We start from the raw sequence: 17,193 nt of genomic DNA on the forward strand, positions 1-17,193 counted from the left end.
TGCAATTGTATGGAATGGAACAGAGAGCTAAGATCAAACAGATAGCTTCTATCTTAAATCACAATCATAAGACTATATGCTTTATGTACAAGGGATACTCTGGAAGCATTTCAAGGCTGTAATGCTTCCTTTGGTTCAACCATTATAAGCCACTCAATTCACTCCGAGGATTCATAACATTGCTTGTAACCCTTTGATCGGATGAATGCCCGAAAATCAAGGCAAAGGTCAATTACTGTGCACCTTACAAAAACTATGCCATCCATATCCTTTGATCTAAATAGCTGTAATTTAATCTGTGTCAGTTGTCAAGCCCAAGGCCTGAAATAAATGATTAAGTGGAATAAGGAAGGCTGTGGTACTTACTGTGTTTCCAGCTTCTGCAGCTAGTCGGGCAGCATACCGAGCAATCAGCCTGTGTTCTTCATCCAATCGGCTCGGACTGTCCAAGACACTAAACATAAAACATAAACATAAAATAAAAACCTTTTCGAAATTAACCTTTATTTTCAGGCAGCGAATCTCTTCCCACCAAAGTTAATGGGATTGAAGCCTATTTGTGTGTTCAGAGATTCTGGAGGTGAGGCACTCACTCACCATCCAATCATGTAAGGCTGGGCTTGACACTGTTTGATCCAAGTCTATTGGCAAAAATCATAAATTATGTGAAAGTAAAAATCTTGGGTGAGATTCTCCGAAATGGGGACAGAGTGTTCGCACCGATGGCGCGAAACGGGCGGGGGCACTACTGATTCTGGCTCCCACAGGGGGCCAGCACGGCACTGGAGCGGTTGACGCCGCTCCAGTCTCCCTTCCCGGTGCCAAATGGGCGCTGCACCAACCCGCGACTGCGTGGGGTCTTCCTCAGCGCGCCGGCCCCGACGCAACATGGCGCGGGGGTTCAGGGGCCGGCCGCGTAATAAAATAGGGCCGGGGCTGGAGAGACCGGCCCGCCGATCGTGGGCCCCGATCGCGGGCCAGACCCCATCGGAGGCCTCCCCCAGTGAAGGAGTGCTTTTCCCCGGCCCACAGGCCGTCCCCGATCCTAGGCGCAGAGTTCCTGCCGGCTACGAGCAGGTGTGAACGGCGCTGGCTCCTCGGAGAATCGCCGTCGGATCGGCGCCGCGGGAAAAAATGGCACGAGCGGCGATTCTCCCATATGGCGCGGCATGGGAGAATCGCGCCCTAGGTGTTTTGCCCAATGTATGAACATATCATTGACCAATACTCTATTTCTGAGAAAATAAAATAATTTTAAAATCTGTTTTGAACAACCATTCTCAAGGCTCTCAAAGATGTACCAAGGGCGATCTTATACCAACATAAATTATAGTCAAAGATAAAAGAGCAGATTTTTGTGTTTCTTAATTTCCAAAGGACAGCAATGGAAACAATTAAATAGTTATTTGCATATGCCTTGAATTGCCCTGATAAAGCTAGATATTCTAATTGCAGATCTGACTAATAGAATTGTATGAATAGACTGAGTATGGAATGTTGGGGGAAATCTTGAGCAAGTTTAATTTCCCTCAAAGGGAATCCACTTTCGTGATGAGCTGAAGTGGTAAGTTAAGGCAACTATATTGACAGAACATTTGATTAACAGATGTTATTAGATTTTTGGAAAAATGTGAGAATGTTTTTTGCACATGATGTTTGGTAATGTCATAAACATACAAATGACCCAATTACAATTTTATGTTTAATGTGTAAAAGCAATTTCCCCGCACAGCTATACAGCGTATTCTTAAATTAATTTAATCACAAACAGAACGCAGTCTCAATCCATAGTTATTTTTCACTGTGGAAAATCAGTCATGAAGTGCACCATTTCATCCACAGCTAAACGTCTACCTGGTCGTAGTCTTGCGCCCCAGGCTCTTATGCTGCCACTCTCATTAACTTCAATACCTACTTTGCATCTCACTCCAGGCCCAAATCTCAGCATCTGAAAGCTGTAAGCCCACCATTTCTATATTTTCCTCTGGTTCCAAGTCCCATTCACGACTACTTTAACAAAAGGCAACCTTTCCCTTCATTCCATATGAATTAAGACCATAACCACAGCTCCAAGTAGAACATAGAACGATACAGCGCAGTACAGGCCCTTCGGCCCACGATGTTGCACCAAAACAAAAGCCATCTAACCTACACTATGCCATTATCATCCATAATAGAAATTGCAGCTAAAGAGGAGGAATAACACTTAGCTTTAATTAAAATTACTTTAATTTGCTGAGCCTGTCAGCAGCAAACGTGGGAGAGAAGCGGTCTGTTATTGGAGGAGCAGCTCCTTGCGGAATCTTTCACCTCACGTACCTGTCTTTTGATTGTTGGCTCTGCGGGCCGGCTAAAGAGTTATGGCAGGTCGGATTTTGCCCTGTGGGCTGCATGTTGGAAAATCCGGCTCTACTCCATGGTCCACCATCTAAAAATGTCTGTTCATTCTGCTACTCAAACTCTGGTATCCAAATCCTGTCTTGCACCAAGTCCTGCATGTTCATTAACCCTACTGTTGCTGATTTTTATACTGCCTCCTTTCCTCAAAATTAACAGTTTTAATTTTCATCATGTGTTTATATTTAACAATGATCCCGTCCCTCATTCTCTCTTTGTAACCTCATTCCTCAGCCCCATTTAACCAGGGTTCCCAGATGTATTGTAAATAGTTTTGACTGCCCACCCAAAATATATACCTGCCCAGGATTACAGGAGGTGACAAATGGTGCAGTGCAACTCATCATCAAGCAGAGGTGAAGGATAATGAAACTTTGGGGCTGTCTTTTTAAAGGTTCCCCAAGATTGAACCTCTAATAAAATAATTAAGCGCTCACCTCAAAACATCCTATGCTTCAAGGCTCAACATCCCTCAGAAAGGATATTCTGAGACAAAAACGACATTCACCTTAATTAAAAACAGGCTCAATACTTGAAACTATTCACTGAAGCTGAGCAGACAAGCCTTATGGCAGGACTGAGCTAGTGATAGCTGAACAATATCTGACCTGCTGTTTCAATCAGGAAAGGCAATTTCCCAGAAGGAAACTTTGTGTGCTTAGAACAACGTAACCTTTCTCCTCAGTGTCAGCTTGGCTCAGTTGGTAGCACTCTTGACTCTAAGGCAGAAAGTTGTGGGTTCAAGTCCCATCCCAGAGACTTGAGCAAATAAAAATCCAGGCTAACACCTCTGTGCAATACTGAGGGAGTAATGGACTGTTAAGAGGTGGCATCTTTCAGATAAGGGGCAAGATTCTCCGACCCCCCGCCGGGTCGGAGAATCACCGGGGGCTGGCGTGAATCCCGCCCCCGCCGGTTGCCGAATTCTCCGGCAACGGATATTCGGCGGGGGCGGGAATCGCGCCGCGCCGGTTGGCGGGGCCCCCCCCCCCCGCGATTCTCCGGCCCGGATGGGCCGAAGTCCCGCTGCTAGAATGCCTGTCCCGCCGGCGTAGATTAAACCACCTACCTTACCGGCGGGACAAGGCGGCGCGGGCGGGCTCCGGGGGGGGGCGCAGGGCGATCTGGCCCCGGGGGGGTGCCCTTGCCGTGGGGGCACTCTTTTCCTTCCGCCTTCGCCACGGTCTCCACCATGGCGGAAGAGACTTCCTCCACAGCGCATGCGTGGGGATGCCGTGAGCGTCCGCTAACGCTCCCGCGCATGCGCCGCCGGGAGATGTCATTTCCGCGCCAGCTGGCGGGGCACCAAAGGCCTTTTCCGTCAGCTGGCGGGGCGGAAATTAGTTCGGCGCGGGCCTAGCCCCTTAAGGTTGGGGCTCGGCCCCCCAAGATGCGGAGCAAGAGATAACATGAAGGGTTGGGGAAACTGGCACGTACGGGTGAGGGCCAGTGTACAAAGCTGTGTAAATATATCATTTTGCCATGTATATATCTTGCTCTGCGCGATTTCTCGTTTTTTTTTTTGTTACGGGGGGGGGGGGGGGGGTTATTGTTTGTAAGGGAGAACATTTGTGTTAAAAAACTTTAATAAATATATTTTTTTAAAAAGATCCCATGACATTATCTTGAAGAAGGTTAGGGAGCTGTCTTGACCCATATTTACGCTCAATCAACACTAAAAGGAACGTTATCTGGTCATGATCAAATTGTTGTTTGTGGGAGCTTGTTGTGCACAATTGTTCTGCCATGTTTCCTGCATAAAATTATCTACAGTTCAAATGTACCTAACTGACTGTAAGGTGTTCTGGGACTTGTATTTCTCTACCAACTTTTTATCCGCAAGTCTATTTTTGAGTCTGCACGTTCTCCCAGTGTCTGCGTGGGTTTCCTCCGGGTGCTCTGGTTTCCTCCCACAGTCCAAAGATGTGCAGGTTAGGTGGATTGGCCATGCTAAATTGCCCTTAGTGTCCAAAGAAAAAGGTGAGGTGGGGTTACTGGGTTGCGGGGATAGGGTGGAGGCATGGGCTTGGGTAGGTGATCTTCCCAAGGGCTGGTGCAGCCACGATGGGCTGAATGGCCTCCTTCTGCAGTGTAAATTCTATGAAGAGTCTGTCTCTGTTCTTAACTTGAGTGAACCAGCCCTGATGATGACTTAATTTCACTCAAAATAGAATGAGTAATTGTGGATTCAGAGGAGTCCAAGAGTATAGTACCTTTCACACATATATCTCTATGATAATGGCTCATAATTTGAGGTCAGTGGTGAACAAATGGCTCTTTCGTGTCACTTCCACTCTCCTAGCCAGCAAACCCACATCCCTTGGGTGAATGAAATAAACTTGCCCACAACTCCGTGGGCCTGTGCCTTGCAACTTGTGGCAAACAAATGGGTCCTGTGTAAGCAGAGCAAGCAAAGATGTGTCTCAACAAATTAGACTGAAGAACCCATATGGAGACAATCAATCTAACCACAGAGTATAAATTAGAATACTTTGTTCAATTCTAAATCATATACCGAAAATGAAAGGGAAGGAAATAAAGATGGGATTAATAGATTAAACAATTAAAACAGTTTTCAAACATTAAATCCTCCGAATGATTAAGATCTGAAGGCATGAAACTTCAAACTTCTGAAAGTAAAGTTTCAGTGCCAATGTTGTTATTTAACAATAATTAAGACCCATCAGACCAGTAAAAAAAATTCAATGATTTCTGGTATGTTAGTTGGTAAATACAGTGATTGCACACACTTCAAGCATTTGAATGGCATATCTCTCAGCAAGATATCAGTGCAGTGAAGCTTGGGAGGAGGTATAGAAAGGTAACAGCAACTTGTTGATTTCTGTGTTTAACTGCACATGAGCAGACGCTTGGGTTTGACATGTGAGTGTCCCATTATGAAAGGTGTTTGGCTTATCACATGGCTTCACTAATGTCGTTGTGTGGGTGGAGCTGGGCTGTGGCTCTGTGAGTTTAACTCGCTTTGCGTTTTGAACTGCACAGGATGAAACAACTGTCTTTCTCGGTCTTCCTTTTAAAAGCTGTTCCAGACGTCATGGCAATATAAAAGAAATAATTGCTTTCTGGGAGCAATTCAAATCTGCTGTTTGAAAAGCGGAATAGAGTGTTAAAAAGTGTTGTCAGTAACAAGTCTTATTTATTCAGGTCAGAATGCCGAGGGCTGGGCCACGCCTTTGAAAAGGGGTTTCTAGTTTTACTTGGATTTTGTTCGTGAATTGGAACAGTTAAGGGGGAATTCATCAAGGGTTATCCATAAATTACTGAAGCTGTGTGGGGTCTTTGTGTTTGTAATTGATAAAAATTCTTGCTCTGTGTTTATACAAATGTTAACTAAATTCTTAGAATAAAGCTTGTTTTTTTTAAATTAAAAGCACCTAAGAAGTCCGTTGAATAACACCTGAAAGGAAGGCTCTTGTGCTCATCATAGATAGAATTTACAGTGCAGAAGTAGGCCATTCAGCCCATCGAGTCTGCACCGGCCTTTGGAAAGAGCACCCCTCGTAAGCCCACACCGCCCCACTATCCTCGTAACTCAGTAACCCCGAGGGCAATTTAGCATATCCAATTCACCTAACCCTGCACATCTTTGGACTGTGGGAGGAATACGGAGCACCCGGAGGAAACCCACACAGACACGGGAGAATGTGCCGCACAGACAGTGACCAAAGCTGGGAATCGAACGTGGGACCCTGGAGCTGTAAAGCAACTGTGCTAACCACTTTGCTACTGTGCTTACCATCCTAGCCAAATTCAACAAAAAGTTATAGGTCAGGTTAACTCCAGTTTACTTTGAAATTTTCTAAACCCTGGTCCATAACAGGTTGCTGTTCAATTTACTCTTCAGTAACGGTGAATGCTGATAGTCTCACCGTTATTAAAAGTCAGACTGCTGTTTCACAGAATCACAAATTTGGATGTACATATGAACAAAGAAAAGATACTATTAAGAAACGTAACTTGCTTATTCAATCCGAAATGTTAAATTACTTATTTGATGCACGTAAACTTTCTTTGTTGTGTGCAGCCCGTTTATTTTAGCAGCAGCAATGTTTTTGCACAGCTGTGGAAGCACATCATCCTAAATAGGGACAACTGTGAATGGTCTATGTGATAACTTCACGGAGGTACTGCATGCAGCTGAGAGGGAACAGTGATTAGATGCCCTTTCTGCCCTTGTTCTATACAAGGCCTTGCAGTTAATTATATTTCGATTCTTTGAACTAGTTGAAAAAGGAACAAAAATATAGCATTAAAAGAAAAATATATTGCAAATTGCACTGTTAGAGAGTGGCCCAAGAGCAGGAAGAGAGGGAACTTTATTTGTTCAGCTTATCATAGAAGTTACAGTGCAGAAGGAGGCCATTTGGCCCATCTTGGAAAGAGCACCCTACCGAAGCCCACACCTCCACCCTATCCCCATAACGCAGTAACCCCACCAACACGAAGGGCAATTTAGCATGGCCAATCCACCTAAGCTGCACATCTTTGGACTGTGGGAGGAAACCGGAGCAAACCCACGCACACACGGGGAGGATGTGCAGACTTCGCACAGACAGTGACCCAAGCCAGAATCGAACCTGGGATCTGGAGCTGTGAAGCAATTGTGCTAACCACTATGCTACCATGCTGCCCACAGCTTGATAGGTATTGAAAAATAAGAGAGCTTCCAGCTGATAATGATTTGATATTCTCCCTCACTTATTCAAATATCTGACTTGTGGTGGATTGTAACCATATTCAACAATTTATACAAAATAAATGGGAGTCAATTTCAGAAGGAAATAAGAGAATTATGCAGATGATCAGACTGAACACTATGGATTAGGTCTTTAGAAGAATAAAATGTAAATCTGCACTTTGGAGACTCATACAATTATGAACACAATATATTTAATTGGCTATTGGCATCCTTCCATCGGGGAGAGATGTTGAGAATGCAGCCTGCTGGAAGGCATATTGTGATAGTTTGTCGAGAATGCTGTATGTGTTGTGCGTGTATAAATGATTTAGTTAAACTGGGGAAAGATTAATTGAGACTATTTGTCTGGAAAGTTGAGGGAAAAAAGTAGAGGTGTTAAATGCATGCATTTGTAATTAAGCTACAGTCAGGTGGCTTTATAAGTCAGTAAAGTTTAAGAATTTGCATTGGGAGATAGGGACCTGTTTTTTCAGTTGTCAAATTTCACAAAGGAGTAAAACGCTTTTGTAGCTTGCAGAGGTTTCATAAATAAGGAATGAAAGGTTATTACATTTTATTTGATCCCAATCGTGGGAGCAATATTAAAGACATGAAAGAATTTTACATTTTGGAAAAGATAAGTTCAAAGGAGTGCTGAGACCAATGAATCAAAGATGAGAAGGAAAAAGGATATGTAAGGAGAGATGATGAGCTGATTTGAGGTTGCCTGTGTGGGAAGATCTCCTGGAAACATCTCTGCTCTGGGAGAAGGTGAAGTTTGAATCAGCCATCAAATCAATCCAGAAAAGCCCTGAGCTGTGAAAGGGAGTCTTGTTCTGATGTTCTTGGAGTTCCAAAGCAGAGTGGAAATGAGTTTGAGAGGTTGTGTAGTATACTTTTATAAAAGCGACAGCAATTTTGGCTTGGGTGATATTATTGAATTTTTATAGTTAAAAATCTATAACGGAGTGTTGCCTGGAAGACGTTTGCTTATGGGTCTGACCAAGGAAGAAATCTTTTGGGGGGGGAATATTGTGTAAAATAAATTTTAACTGTACAGCTATAATCTTATGTGCTTAAGTTTTCTTCTTGTTAATAAATCGGTTAGGACCCCGGATGAGAACCCAACTATTTGTGGGCAGCACAGTTCCTTCACAGCGGCAAGGTCCCAGGTTCGATTCCCGGCTTGGGTCACTGTCTGTGCGGAGTCTGCACGTCCTCCCTGTGTCTGCGTGGGTTTCCTCCGGGTGCTCCGGTTTCCTCCCACAAGTCCTGAAAGACATGCTGTTAGATGAATTGGACATTCTGAATTCTCACTCTGTGTACCCGAACAGGCGCCGGAATGTGGTGACCAGAGGCTTTTCACCGTAACTTCATTGCTATGTTAATGTAAGCCTACTTGTGACAATAAAGATTATTATTATTCTTTGCAATTTGTAAAACTGTGGAGGAAAGGTGACTGCTCCACCTGAGTGATAACACTGACCAATAGGTATCTTTTATGTTAAAACAATCTTTAACTTAAACATAGAATTTACCACATTAGCAACAGAGAAATTACTTTACAGATAATCATTACAACAGTTCTTAAGTAATACTTTAACTTATTCCCTACACCTGCCACTATAAATTCCAATTAAGCAAACCAATGTAGTTCAAATACCACTTATAAATAAGGTTCTCTTGGAGAGAACCTTTCAGGACACTTCTTGGCAGACTAAATTCCTATGGCAAACTGAAACTAGAGACAGATCTGGCTCCTCCCCTCAATTACATAATCTGTACCCAAAGCACAAGGTATTCTTCGGTCTCCTCCCACAAGATGTCACATGAACTGATTAGCCAGGACCAAGTATAATACCTCTCAAAATTATCTACACCTCAGGGACTGCCAAACCAAAACAATATTCCATTAGACACTTCCATGTAAACAAATAAATGCAGAACCCTCCCCTTGCAAAATCAAAGATTACCAGATTTTTACGACCCTTTGCCATAGAAATCCTACAGTGCAGAAGGAGGCCCTTCAGCCCATCGAGTCTGAACCAACCCTCTGAAAGAGCACCCTACCTATGACCACCCTTCCCTAAAGGACATTAGTGAACCAGGTGGGTCTATACAACAATCAACAATGGTTTCATTGTCATCATTAGGCTTTTAATTCCAGATTATATTTGGAATTCAAATTTTAACACCTGCCATGGTGAGATTTGAAGCCGGGTTCCCAAAGCATTACCGTGGGTCTCTAGATTACTAGTCCAATGACAAACGCAACCCCGTCCTCTTATCTGTTGGTGCCTTTACAAAGACTGCTGCATTTATTTTTCATTGATTGATTGCTCAAGTGTCACTCTATTTGCATCTTCTCAAATTCAATCAGAATGTGCATATATAGATTATATAGCATAGAAACTGGCCCAAAAGCCTAATCAATCTGAACTTAACTTGAACCTCCTCCCACCCTTTCTCATCTAAAACCAGTACATTTTCTCAAGGCCCCAACTACACAGAGTGAAAACAACCATTTTGATTTCTGTCCTTGTCATGTTACAATAAATGAAATTTGAATGAGATAGAATTGTTAAAAATTAAAGATACTGTTTGCATCAGATAATGTAATGTTCTATGGCGGCATGGTGGTTAGCACTGCTGCCTCACAGCACTAGAGACCCCAGTTCGATTCCGACCTCGAGCAACTGTCTGCGAGTAGTTTGCACGTTCTCCCCATATCTGCTTAGGTTTCCTCCAGGTGCTCCCGTTTCCTCCCACAGTCCAAAGATGTGCAGGTTAGGTGGATTGGATATGCTAAATTGCCCCTACACGGGGGTTACAAGATGGAGGATTGGGCCTAGTTTAGGGTGTTCTTTCAGACAGTCGGTGCAGAATCGAGGGGCCGAATGGCCCCCTTCTGCACTATAGGGTTTCTATGATCCTCTTCTATGAAATGACACAGTAAACGTGCGGAAAAAACACTCCATGCTGCTCAAGCCATAATGGTTCTGCATATTTTCAGGTATTACCATATCAAATTGTTACAAATTGCCAGCCATTCCGCTATGCATTACCAATATAAGGTACCTGTTAAAATTCACCTCAATATTACATAAATCTGAGGGTGTTTTTTCTTCAGCATAGTTGAACTGTCGCCAAATATTCCTTGGAATCTAATTATTCATTCAAAGGGGACAAAAGTTGGCAGTAAAAGTGGAATTTAAGTCCAATACCTTTTCTTCATTTTAATTCTACTGCACGTCTGGAAGCCTCAATTAATCATGTTTGAAACCAGTGCAGAACCCTGCCTCTGAAACTGCTATAATCCATCTACAGTTCACAGATTTTAATAAGACCTTGAGAATTGCTGTGTAATGACTGAAGTAGCTGGTGGCCTTTTTTAAATTAAAGATTTTGCTGTTGTTTTTAACTACATAAGACATGGTTATTTTCTGCCTCTGAAAGGTTTAGTTTCTGCCACCGTTAAGCCGGAACCTCACATCAAATAAGAAACACTCTTCTCTAAATGTTTCAAATGTTCAATTGAAAGTAAACACACAATGAATGAACAAAATATTCACTCTTTTGTGATGCAAGGTACCAGAATTAATTTTTAAACTACTGTGGTGAAACGGAGCCTCCTTATTTTCCCTCAGAGCTCATACTGAGTGCAAATAAGTCAAAGAAACAGACTCCATAACTGTTAATCAGTTAATAAATAGAATACTAACAGTTAACTCTGGAATTTTCTGCTGAAATTACCAGTGCAGAAAACTAACTTTAAAAACTGGCTGATGAACAGAAAATGCTCTCCTAATTCTCTCTTCACCCCACTTATAAATGAGAATTTAAAAAAAAAATTTAGTGTCCCCAATTATTTTTTTTTCCAATTAAGGGGCAATTTAGCGTGGCCAATCCACCTAACCTGCACATCTTTGGGTTGTGGGGGTGAAACCCACGAAGACACGGGGAGAATGTGCAAACTCCACACGGACAGTGACCCAGAGCCGGAATTCGAACCCGGGTCCTCAGTAGCGTACTCCCAGTTCTAACCACTGCGCCACCGTGCTGCCCGTAAGTTAGATTTTCCATTGAAAGTCCAAGGCACTGGGAAACCCACGTGTGAGTGTACTGCTGGGGGTGGGGGGATGAATCACAAAGGCCGGAGAACTCCAGACAATGTTTCAGTTCCTCATCAACCCAAAACATCCACCCTGCTTATTTCTCTATGTATGTTGCTGGGCGTACTAAGTATTCCCAGTATTTCATGTTAGAACAATAGAACATTACAGCGCAGTACAGGCCCTTCGGCCCTCGATGTTGCGCCGACCTGTGAAACCAATGTCAAGCCCATCTACACTATTCCATTATCATCCATATGTTTATCCAATGACCATTTAAATGCCCTTAATATTGGCGAGTCCACTACTGTTGCAGGCAGGGCATTCCCCACACTTACTACTCTCTGAGTAAAGAACCTACCTCTGACATCTGTCCTATATCTATCTCCCCTCAATTTAAAGCTATGTCCCCTCGTGCTAGACATCACCATCCGAGGAAAAAGGCTATCACCGTCCACCCCTGATCATCTTGTATGCTTTTATTAAGTCTCCTCTTAACCTTCTTCTCTCTAACGCAACAGCCTCAAGTCCCTCAGCCTTTCCTCACAAGATCTTCCCTCCATACCAGGCAACATCCTGGTAAATCTCCTCTGCACCCTTTTCAATGCTTCCACATCCTTCCTATAATGCGGCGACCAGAATTGCACGCAATACTCCAAATGCGGCCGCACCAGAGGTTTGAGCAGCTGCAACATGACCTCATGGCTCCGAAACTCAATCCCTCTACCAATAAAAGCTAACACACCGTACGCCTTCTTAACAACCCTCTCAACTTGGGTGTCAACTTTCAGGGATCTATGCACATGGACACCGAGATCTCTCTGCTCATCCACACTGCCAAGAATCTTACCATTAGCCCATTACTCTGTATTCCTGTTATTCCTTCCAAAATGAATCACCTCACACTTTTCTGCATTAAACTCCATTTGCCACCTCTCAGCCCAGCACTGCAGCTTATCCATGTCCCTCTGTAACCTGCAACATCCTTCCACAAAGTCCACAAAGTCCACAACTCCACCGACTTTAGTGTCATCCGCAAATGTACTCACCCATCCTTCTACGCCCTCCTCCAGGTCATTTATAAAAATAACAAACCGCAGTGGCCCCAAAACAGATTCTTGTGGTACACCACTAGTAACTGGACTCCAGGCTGAACATTTCCCATCAACTACCACCCCTCTGTCTTCTTACAGCTAGCCAATTTCTGATCCAAACCGCTAAACACCTTCAATCCCATGCCTCCGTATTTTCTGCAATAGCCTACCGTGGGGAACCTTATCAAACGCTTTACTGAAATCCATATACACCACATCAACTGCTTTACCCTCGTCCACCTGTTTGGTCACCTTCTCAAAGAACTCAATAAGGTTTGTGAGGCACGTGCTACCCTCCACAAAACCATGTTGACTATCCCTAATCAAATTATTCCTTTTTAGATGATTATAAATCGTATCTCTTATAATCCTTTCCAAGACTTTGTCCACAACAGAAGTAAGGCTCACTGGTCTATAGTTACCGGGGCTGTCTCAACTCCCCTTCTTGAACAAGGAGACAACATTTGCTATCCTCCAGTCTTCTGGCACTATTCCTGTAGACAATGATGACATAAAGATCAAAGCCAAAGGCTCTGCAATCTCCTCCCTAGCTTCCTAGAGAAGCCTAGGATAAATCCCATCCGGCCCAGGGGACTTATCTATTTTCACACTTTCCAGAATTGCTAACACCTCCTCCTTATGAATCTCAATCCCGTCTAGTCTAGTAGCCTGTATCTCAGTATTCTCCTCGGCAACACTGTCTTTTTCCTGTGTAAATATGGACTAAAAATATTCATTTAGCGCCTCTCCTATCTCCTCGGACTCCACGCACAACTTCCCACTACTGTCCTTGACTGGCCCTACCCTTACACTAGTCATTCTTTTATTCCTGACATATCTACAGAAAGCTTTAGGGTTTTCCTTGATCCTACCTGCCAAGGCCTTCTCATGTCCCCTCCTGGTTCTTCTGAGATCTCTCTTTAGTACCTTTCTAGCTAACTTGTAACTCCCAAACGCCCTAATGTCTCATCTTTACATAAGTGTTATAACCTGCCTGCTTACCACTGGTTGGGGACTAATGGCAATCCCACAATCCTTTGGGAGTATGAGCTTCCCCAATGAGGGGGGCGGAGAAATCATTAGCAGATTCCCTGCATAAATAAAGCTGGCCAGTTTGGAACCGGCAGAGGAGAGTGAGCAACAAGGGCACTGTTTCTGCTGTTGTATACATATGTTATTGTAAATAAATGTTATTTCTTTCTATTCTTCAGCTTGTGCTGGATTCTTCGTGGCCCTCACAAAACTGGCGACGAGGGTTAAAGTGAATAGCTGTCTACACTGCTGAAGCCACCTCCCTGGATTTTTGTTGGATACAGGTTGGAAGTTGTTTTCTATTACACCATGCCTCTGTATGGACGTTTGGATGTTTTTGACGGTGCGCTGGAAAGCTGGAACCAGTACGCACAACAAATGCGTTACTATTTCCGGGCAAACAACATCACTGAAAACGAGCGCCAGGTGGTCATATTGCTCACCGCCTGCGGCCCGCATACGTTTGGGATGATTAGGAGCCTTATGTACCCAGCTGCGCCGGACACCAAAACGTTTGATGAACTTGTGAACTTAGTGGGGCAAAATTTTAACCCAACCCCGTCCACGATAGTCCAGCATTACCGGTTTAATATTGCTGAGAGGACCCCAGGAAAATCCCTTGCCGACTTTCTATCCAGGCTACGCAGGATTGCGGAGCACTGTGACTATGGTGAGACCTTGTCAGAAATGTTACGTGACCGTTTGGTTTGCGGTATTAACAATGCGGCCACCCAGAGAAAGTTGTTAGCTGAGCCAACATTGACTTTTCAAAAGGCCATTCAAATAGTATTGTCCCGAGAGTCGGGGAGTACAGGAGCTACAGGGAATGGAGGTGCATGCCTTGGGGCGCAACCCCTTCCGTCCGAAAGCGTCCCCCGCACCCCTGCGGTACCTTGGGCGAGGCAACATCCGGATCGACGCCAGTTGCCGTTGGACATTCCTCCCCGAAGGGAGCCTTCTCCAGAACCAATGGATGAGGAGCCATGTCTGTGTCAGACTTGAGGGCGCCCACCCCATCGCGGACACCGGTCCTGGGGGCGCCAAAGGTGCTGTCGTTCCGACAGAAACTGGTGCCAGCCCAGGGGCCGTACCTTCCATTTGGATGAACCTGCGGCGACTACTCCAGAGGACGTGGAGACTGCCTGCAGCTGCATTGTGTAGCAGCTCCCCGTGTGGCCGCCATTAAGGTGACAGTACGAGTCAATCGTCACCTGCTTGAAATGGAGCTGGCGCAGCGGCCTCCGTGATCGTCCAGAGGACATTTGACCGCATCAAGCAGGGTATACAGACCAACACACAGGCCAGGTTGGCCACCTATACGGGGGAACCATTGGACACTGCAGGAACTATGACGACCCCTGTTGTTTATGGACGCCAGGAGGGGCGTTTCCCACTTATTGTGGTGCGTGGCCACGGGCCCAGCCTGTTGGGTCGGGACTGGTTGTGCCATTTGTAGCTGCAGTGGCAGCACATCCTCCAAACAGTTTCTGGAGGGTTGACTGAGGTGCTAGGACGGTACCCAGATGTATTCCAGCCCGGTTTGGGGAAAATAAAAGGGGGCGTAGTCCGTATCCAAGTCGAACCAGGAGCCACGCCGCGCTATTTCCGGGCGCGCCCGGTGCCTTACACCTTGCTCAAGAAGGTAGAAGGGGAGCTCACTCGTTTGGAGACTTTGGGCATTATCAGGCCCGTCCGTTTCGCTGACTGGGCATCACCAATTGTACCTGTAATGAAGCCAGATGCCACAGTCCGCTTGTGCGGCGACTATAAACTTACAATGAATAAGGCTTCCCAGCTCGACCGATATCCAATGCCTCGCAGAGAGGATCTCTACGCGAAGCTTGCAGGCGGACTCTCGTTCACAAAATTAGATATGAGTCACGCCTACCTACAGTTGGAGCTGGACCCTGCCTCCCAGCCATATGTAACGATTAATACACACCAGGGCCTGTATGACTATACACGGTTGCCCTTTGGGGTACCCTCTACCTGCGCTATTTTTCAACGCGTCATGCAGGGCGTTTTGAGAGGTTTACCGCATGTCGCTGTCTACTTAGACGACGTTTTGATTACAGGGACGTCGGAGCAGGAACATTTGGAAAATTTGGAGGCTGTCCTTAGACGCTTTTCGGAGGCTGGAGTCCATTTACGTCGCACAAAGTGCGTCTTTCAGGCGAAGGAAGTAGTCTACCTGGGTTATCGGGTGGACCACGGAGGTTTGCACCCCGTCGCAGAGAAGGTGCGCGCAATTCAACAGGCCCCCGCCCCGACTGACACTTTGCATCTTTGTTCTTTTCTCGGCCTCGTAAACTATTACGGGAAGTTCCTCCCCAATCTGGCAACTACACTGGCCCCGTTGCACCTACTGCTAAAGAAGAATCATACCTGAGTTTGGGGGTCAGCCGCAAGAAACCGCTTTCTGGCGGGTAAAACAACAATCGTCGTCGTCTGGGTTACTAACCCACTATGATCCTGGGATGCATCCCCGTATGGTATTGGGGCCGTCCTGTCCCACAAGATGGAGAACGGGGCCGAGCGGCCGATAGCTTTCGCCTCCCGCACATTGATGCTGCGGAAAAGAAGTACGCGCAGATCGGGAAGGAGGGCCTGGCGGTGGTCTTTGCGATGAAACACTTCCACCAGTACGTGTATGGCCACCACTTCACTATCATGACTGATCATAAACCTCTGCTGGGACTTTTCCGAGAGGATAGGCCAATACCGCCCATTGCTTCTGCACGGATCCAACGCTGGGCTTTATTGCTCGCTGCCTACGAGTATTCTCTGGAGCACAAACCAGAAACCCTGATAGCGAATGCCGACGCACTGAGCCGACCGCCTTTATCGACCGGCCCCATGTCGACCCCCCATGACCGGTGATTTTATGGACACCTTGCCTGTCACGGCATCACAGATCCATGAGTGGACCCAGACGGAGCCAGTCCTGTCAAAGGTTTGACACATAGTCCTGTATGGTGGGCAGCATAGACCGCTCCCAGGCGAGTTGCGGGCATTTTCCTCCAACCTGTCAGAATTTAGTGTGGAAGACGGTATCCTCTTGCGGGGGACGCGTGTGATTGTCCCGGAAAAAGAACAGGAGCTGATACTAAAAGAATTGCACAATGGGCATCCAGATGTGACCAAAATGAAAACGTTGGCCCGGATTTATGTCTGGTGGCCAGGCCTTGACACCGACATCGAGAAGGTGGTTCAAAACTGCTCCATTTGCCAGGAGCATCAGAAGCTTCTGCCGGCCGCGCCCCTACATCACTGGGAAGGCCAGGGCGGCCTTGGGCGCGCTTACATGCGGATTTCGCCGGCTCTTCTCAAGGATCCATGTTCCTTCTATTAATCGATTAATTAATGGTTAGCGGTGCATAAGATGCGAGGCACAACGTCCTGCGCAACAATCGAGAAGATGCATTTGTCTTTCAGTACGCATGGCCTCCCCGAGGTGCTGGTCACGGACAACGGCACTCCGTTTACAAGTGAAGCGTTTGCGAGGTTGGAGTTTGCGAGGTTCATGAAGATCAACGGCATATGCCATATCTGCACCGCCCCATACCACCCGGCTTCAATTGGGTTGGCGGAGCGCGCAGTGCAGACATTCAAACAAGGCCTAAAGAAGCAGTCTTCCGGGTCGATGGACACAAGACTGGCTCGTTTTTTGTTTTCATATAGGACCACCCCACATGTGGTGACTGGGGTAGCTCCCGCGGAACCCCTAATGGGCCAGAGACTTTGCACCCGCCTTAACATGGTTTTCCCGGACATTGGCGCAAAAGTACGCCGCACACAAGAACGGCAGGGACATGGTTGTTCTCGGCATCGGCTGATTCGGCAGTTTGCGCCCGGTGAC

The 17,193-nt window shown here is 45.8% G+C and overlaps 1 protein-coding gene across 13 annotated transcripts in view; it reads right to left on the reverse strand.

Moving 5' to 3' along the window:
- Nucleotides 1–17,193, reverse strand: part of LOC140410628 (dystrobrevin beta) — a 964,620-nt gene that overhangs the window by 215,166 nt on the left and 732,261 nt on the right. For all 13 annotated transcript variants that reach the window (XM_072498957.1, XM_072498958.1, XM_072498965.1 and 10 more), the window contains one exon: nt 367–454. In XM_072498957.1, coding sequence (XP_072355058.1) covers nt 367–454 — 88 coding nt within the window. The remainder of the gene's footprint in view (nt 1–366; nt 455–17,193) is intronic.

The sequence above is a fragment of the Scyliorhinus torazame genome, chromosome 4 (assembly GCF_047496885.1).
Source record: "Scyliorhinus torazame isolate Kashiwa2021f chromosome 4, sScyTor2.1, whole genome shotgun sequence".
Lineage (NCBI taxonomy): Eukaryota > Metazoa > Chordata > Chondrichthyes > Carcharhiniformes > Scyliorhinidae > Scyliorhinus > Scyliorhinus torazame.